At 28.6% G+C, this 5,584-nt stretch overlaps 1 protein-coding gene across 1 annotated transcript in view; it reads right to left on the bottom strand.

Moving 5' to 3' along the window:
• Window positions 1-582: 582 nt before the first annotated feature.
• The window catches only part of LOC105621452 (major royal jelly protein 1-like), a gene marked incomplete at its 3' end in the record, with an annotated part of 25,259 nt that continues 20,257 nt past the window's right edge, over window positions 583-5,584 (bottom strand). Inside the window, exon 3 of the mRNA XM_012202920.1 lies at window positions 583-668. Within this exon, the coding sequence (XP_012058310.1) occupies window positions 583-668 (86 nt within the window). The remainder of the gene's footprint in view (window positions 669-5,584) is intronic.

The raw sequence follows: 5,584 nt of genomic DNA on the forward strand, positions 1-5,584 counted from the left end.
ATACACACGTAAGTACGTTCAAAGTGCTTGTCGCAAGAATTATTAAGATAGTTATATTAAAATATTCTCGAATGATATTAAGATATTTATTAAAAAATGAAAAAAAGTTAATTAATCAATTTTCTTAAGTATTTCATCTAAATTCATTTCGAAATAGCGGAAGTTTATGTCAGATTATATCTGTTGTACATATTTCTGATATCTATTTGATAGGCCTGTTAGCTGACCTTAGTAAGTTGAAATATCAGTTTGACTTACAAGTTGCAATTTTTCATCTTGCGCGAGTACCACCTTAAAATTATTACACAGTTTTATTTTACAGCCAGAAGATTGTACCAATAACCATTAAATATGATATTTTATTAATATTATAGTTAAGAGAATTCAAAATTATTTTTTAGTGATTGATATGTGAAGAATAATTGTATTTGAATGTTTTACTGTATTGTTAGCAGATTTCGTACAAGTGTTTGTGCCTAGAATAGAATTTATCCAAATATCAGTGTAAAATATATAATGACATGTTGATAAGACTCTAATGCTTGGTTTGATAATTTTTTAACGAGTTTAGTTTGTTTTATTAGTTTCTTCTTTATTTGGATACAGTCCATTAGTCTTTACTTTTATTTTATGTATTTTCTTTGCCGATACAAGAACGTAATAAAGTTCTAAAATGTTTATACAAAAAAGATTATAAACATCACAACAAAATGTTTTTGATTATTTGCAATAAAGTGTAATATGAATTGTTATCGCGCATAGCATAAATGTACATGAATATAAAACAAAAAAAAGGAAATTACGGAAATAATGTAAGCGTCAGTAATATAAAAGTAAAAATTTTTAATATCCGCAATGATAAGATTCAATTTTACATTTGAAATAATACTCAATATATTAATAAAATATATCAATAAAAGTCGAATACTTGCCATCACACATGATTGTCATACTGTCGCCCACATAAGTTACATTTTCGCCTGCTATGAGGAAAATAGTATCAGTCTTTTACGTAATCAGATTTGATTCTGTACATATGTTTTCTGAATGAGTCCATACTACTATACCGTAACCTTTTGAATCAGCCATACCTGTAAATACCTGTGTATCACATGTTTATACGCTTAAATATAATACGCAAAATACGAGAGATGTAATTAAACGTGTAATTAACTAAATAACATTGCATACAAATATGTACTATTGTGATTATAAAATAGAAAACATACTAACAATCATTTTATCCAGAAAGTGCGTGCATTCCTCATTTGGAAACAACAAATAAACAAAACATCTACTAATAATCCAGAGCTCGTTTTGTTAGTAATATCAAGTGGGATATAAATGGTTTTAACTAGTATATCATTTTTTAAATCGAAGATCAATAATTTTGAATTACAAATTTGTTTAATTTCTCCGATTTTGCCATTATCCAAAACAAAAATGTGATTGCATCGAATCTGAGATGAAAACAAAAATTTGTTGTACGATTATCAAGCTGATTATTGAGTGTGTATATAGGTATGCTTAATATATAATAGACGGTTGATTAATATATATTATTATATATGTATATTATGTATATAATATAAGTATATAATATGTATTACTATAATATAATATAATATTATATTATATTATTACATGTATATTATTATATATGAACATTAGATTTGTTAAAAACCTATTTGAACAAAAGATATTAATACTTACATATATATAGTAAATATTTATAATATCATCACATGTACTATTATGCCAACTCTAATTTGGATACGGACGTAAAAGTGGACTACCTGGTCCTGTTTTATTTGTTACTATCGACAAAGTAGTAGGTGATCCAGAACCAGATAGTCTCGGATTAGTGATGAATACTCTACCATCTATAAGAATTTTGTTTATAAACAGCAATTATGTGTTACTAAAGAATATTTATTTCTTGAATTTTATGACATTAGTAATGCTATTTGTTGCATCGAAGTTTGTATATATATATATATATATATATATACACTATATATAATATCTATAATAAAACATATAGCTCTATAATGTGTCTATATAAATATTATAACCTATCGCATAATATAATAAAAATATTTTGTATAAAATTATTACAATTTTTTCTAATAGTCTGCTATCAGCCTTCTTTATGCTATCAACCTTCTTTACCGCCTTTACCTTTTGCTTTAAGTGCTTCGACGAACAAGCACGTTTGAGGATTGTAAGTGTCAGAATTTATAATAATATGTCTTCTTAATATTGTTATGGTAAAACTTAACTCGTCTACGAGTGTGAAAATTTTGGCCGAATAGGGGATGGGGAAATAGATGGTCAGACAACGAAATGATAATCTTTTTTTTATTTATTTTTTGTATCCTTACCCATATAGGATTTTACTATTGGTCCGATACTGGCTCAAGCTTGGTTACGAGGTGACTTATATTCGCGCGATAATGGCAATCATGACTGGCCCACTAATGGGAATATTATGGAATGATAATTTCGGCCCGATAATGACCTCTGTGAAGTTGGCACCTCATTTTTCAAAAAATGAAATTTTGGTCAAAATTCCGAATGCACCCCGAAGAGTTCTGGAGTTTCCTGCCCAAAATTAAGAATAGTTTCGGAATTAATATTAAAAAAAAATTTAAAAAATTGGGGTGCTAACTTCACAAAACGAAGAATGAAAAATCGCGATATCTTCTAAACCATTAAACCTAGCGTCTTAAATAATAATAACTTTTGATAGAACTCGCGGGATGCTACCCAGAACTGTCGACAGAATTGCCAGAACTTTAAATTTTCACCCTTCGGGTGTTAGAAATTTTCGATTCGACGAACGAAAAATCGTGATATTTCTTAAATCGTTGGTCCTAATGCTTCGAGCGTTAATAACTTTCGTTAGAACTCGTAGGGTGCTAGAAGTGTCATCAGAACATTTGCGAAAAATTCCAGTAATAAGTATTAATATTAACATATTTTTACAATGGTCTTTCGGCACTGCGAAACGCTATACTGGACACTAATTATGATAAAGCCTCAACATGCAAGAAGTGTCCATGAAAATGTTCTCGAAAAATTTATCTTTCAATCGCATTTACTCATAGATTGCAGTATCTTTACGGATGGATGCTGTTTCCATTGGTATCGAGAAAAAGAATGCGGCACTTGGAGCTATATTCAAAAAATTGAACATGAAAAAATTGAACATGAAATTTCCATTAAATTTCAATTTTCCCTTCCCTGTTGAATGATCAAAATGATCCGATCGAAATCATCTCAATAAATCATCTCAAGAGTATTAGGCACAAAAAAATTTTTGAATATAAAAAATTATAATTTTTTAAGCAAAAAGATTCATTCCCTAAATATTATCACGTTTAATATTCTTTTTAAATGTTAAAATTAAATTTTCATTACAACGTCATTGTTCCTTTTTTTTAAAGGATGAAATTAAAGTGTAATTTTTGAAGACAATTGAATTAATACTATTGATTTGATACTAACATTTCAAATATAGTTCGTATATCATTTTAAACTAGAGTAATCATCGTGTATTTTTTCTGAAGCGTGACTATGAAGTGTTAAATAATTTTTGTGAATGACAACTATTGCAAACTGATAGAGGACTTCTTCTCAGTTTAATCCATTCTCTATGCGAAAAATTTATCATTATTTTCCAAACACCTTGAATAATAAAATTAAATATTATATTTGAAATATTTCTTATGTTAAAAAAGAAATATTTGCGTTCATACAGAGCTATTATAATATAAATACTGTCTCCATAAGTAAAATTTTGGCCTGCTATAAAAGTAGATATCAGTCTATTTCATGTAATCAAATTCGACTTTGTACATACGCTCTGTGTGTAGACAAATCATACACTACAATAATAAACCGGAACCTTTCGTGTCAGCCATAAATATCTGTGTATATTTATTAAATCATTTAAATCGCAGAATATATACAGTATGGCGAGTGTGTACTACTGTGATCGAAATGAAATCAAAATATTATTAAAAGATAATATACTAATAATCATTTCATCCAGTAACTGTTTACATTCTCCAGGAATATAAACGAAAGGATTTACTAATAAGGATTTATCATGATCTATTTGATTAGCAACAACAATAAGTGGGATATAAATAGTTTTAACTAGCGTACCATTTTTTAAATTGAAGATCAATAGTTAGTTTTAATTTAAAAATTTGATGAAGCCCAATTTGATCGTTATTCAGAACAAAAAGGTGATTGAATCTAAGTTGAAAAGCAAAAGTTATATTTTATTTATTGTTATTAAGTTGATCGTGTATTGTGTGTATATATATATATATATATATATATATATATATGTATATGTAGGTATGCGTAATAAACTGTTGAACATTTTAATAATTTAAGATGTGGCGATCATTTGAACGAGAGATAACATACATAATTAATATACATGCAGTAGATAAAACATTTATAGTACTATCGCACATACTGCTATCAATTTGAATTTGGATACGAGCGTAGAAGTGGATCTGATCCTGTTTTATACTGTTGCTAAAGTAACAGATAAGTCAATGCTTCAAAATCTCGGTATAGTAACAAATATTCTACCATTTCTAAAAATCTTTTTTTAACTTGTGCTATATTGAAGAATATATTTCTAATTTCATGATCGACATGTGATAAAAAATGTCTGAGCGAAAATGGACCAATTAGGAAATACCAATCAGAATTTCATTATCTAAAATTTTAGTAATTTGATAGAAAATTCTGATTCGTCTATTTTCATCCAGAATTAATTCAACCAGATATTTTTTTCAAGTGTACAAGTTCCACTTAAACATATAAAAAAGAAAATTTTATAAAGTAAATTTACAATAATAACAAAATGTAGGTGAATCAGAATTAAGAAGCAGTTCAGAAATTTTTTTATAAAGTAATAAACCCAACGATTTTGGGTACGCAATGTATGCATATAACAAGCTATGTCTCCTATGTTGAATTCTTTCAGTAGCGCAATCGTTCAAGCAGCTAAGTAACCATCGTGATTCATTCTTAACTTTAGATCCAACTAATTACAAATCAAATTGTTATTTATGTTCGCCGCTTAGCGAACGTTTGCGCTACTGGATGCATCCATTATGTCCACAACAAATGTCCTCGTATAAACACTCAAAATTGCGAATGTATCAGAGAAGAAATGAGAAGAAAATATAAGAAGGAATGAGAAGAAAGCATATGGACAAGGAATAAGAAAACATGATAAGGCATTTGTGTCTTCATACAAGCGTTAGAATTCCAACACACAAAACACTTTCTGCTGTTGTCCATATAGCGGAAGACATTGAAGTTTTTCCGATAATACATATATGAGAAGTGGAGAGCTTTTGTATATGTAAAGAATTTCAGAGCTGCTCTTTACTTTAGCACTCATATTTTGTCAATAGAGCAAGAACTTTGTATGTTACGGATTTTTTTTTTATTATAAGTTAACAATAAATGAAACACTGTAAATACACACACACACACACGCACGCACGCACGCACGCACGCACGCACGCACGCACGCACGCACGCACGC

The sequence above is a fragment of the Atta cephalotes genome (genome assembly GCF_000143395.1).
Source record: "Atta cephalotes unplaced genomic scaffold scaffold00033, whole genome shotgun sequence".
Lineage (NCBI taxonomy): Eukaryota > Metazoa > Arthropoda > Insecta > Hymenoptera > Formicidae > Atta > Atta cephalotes.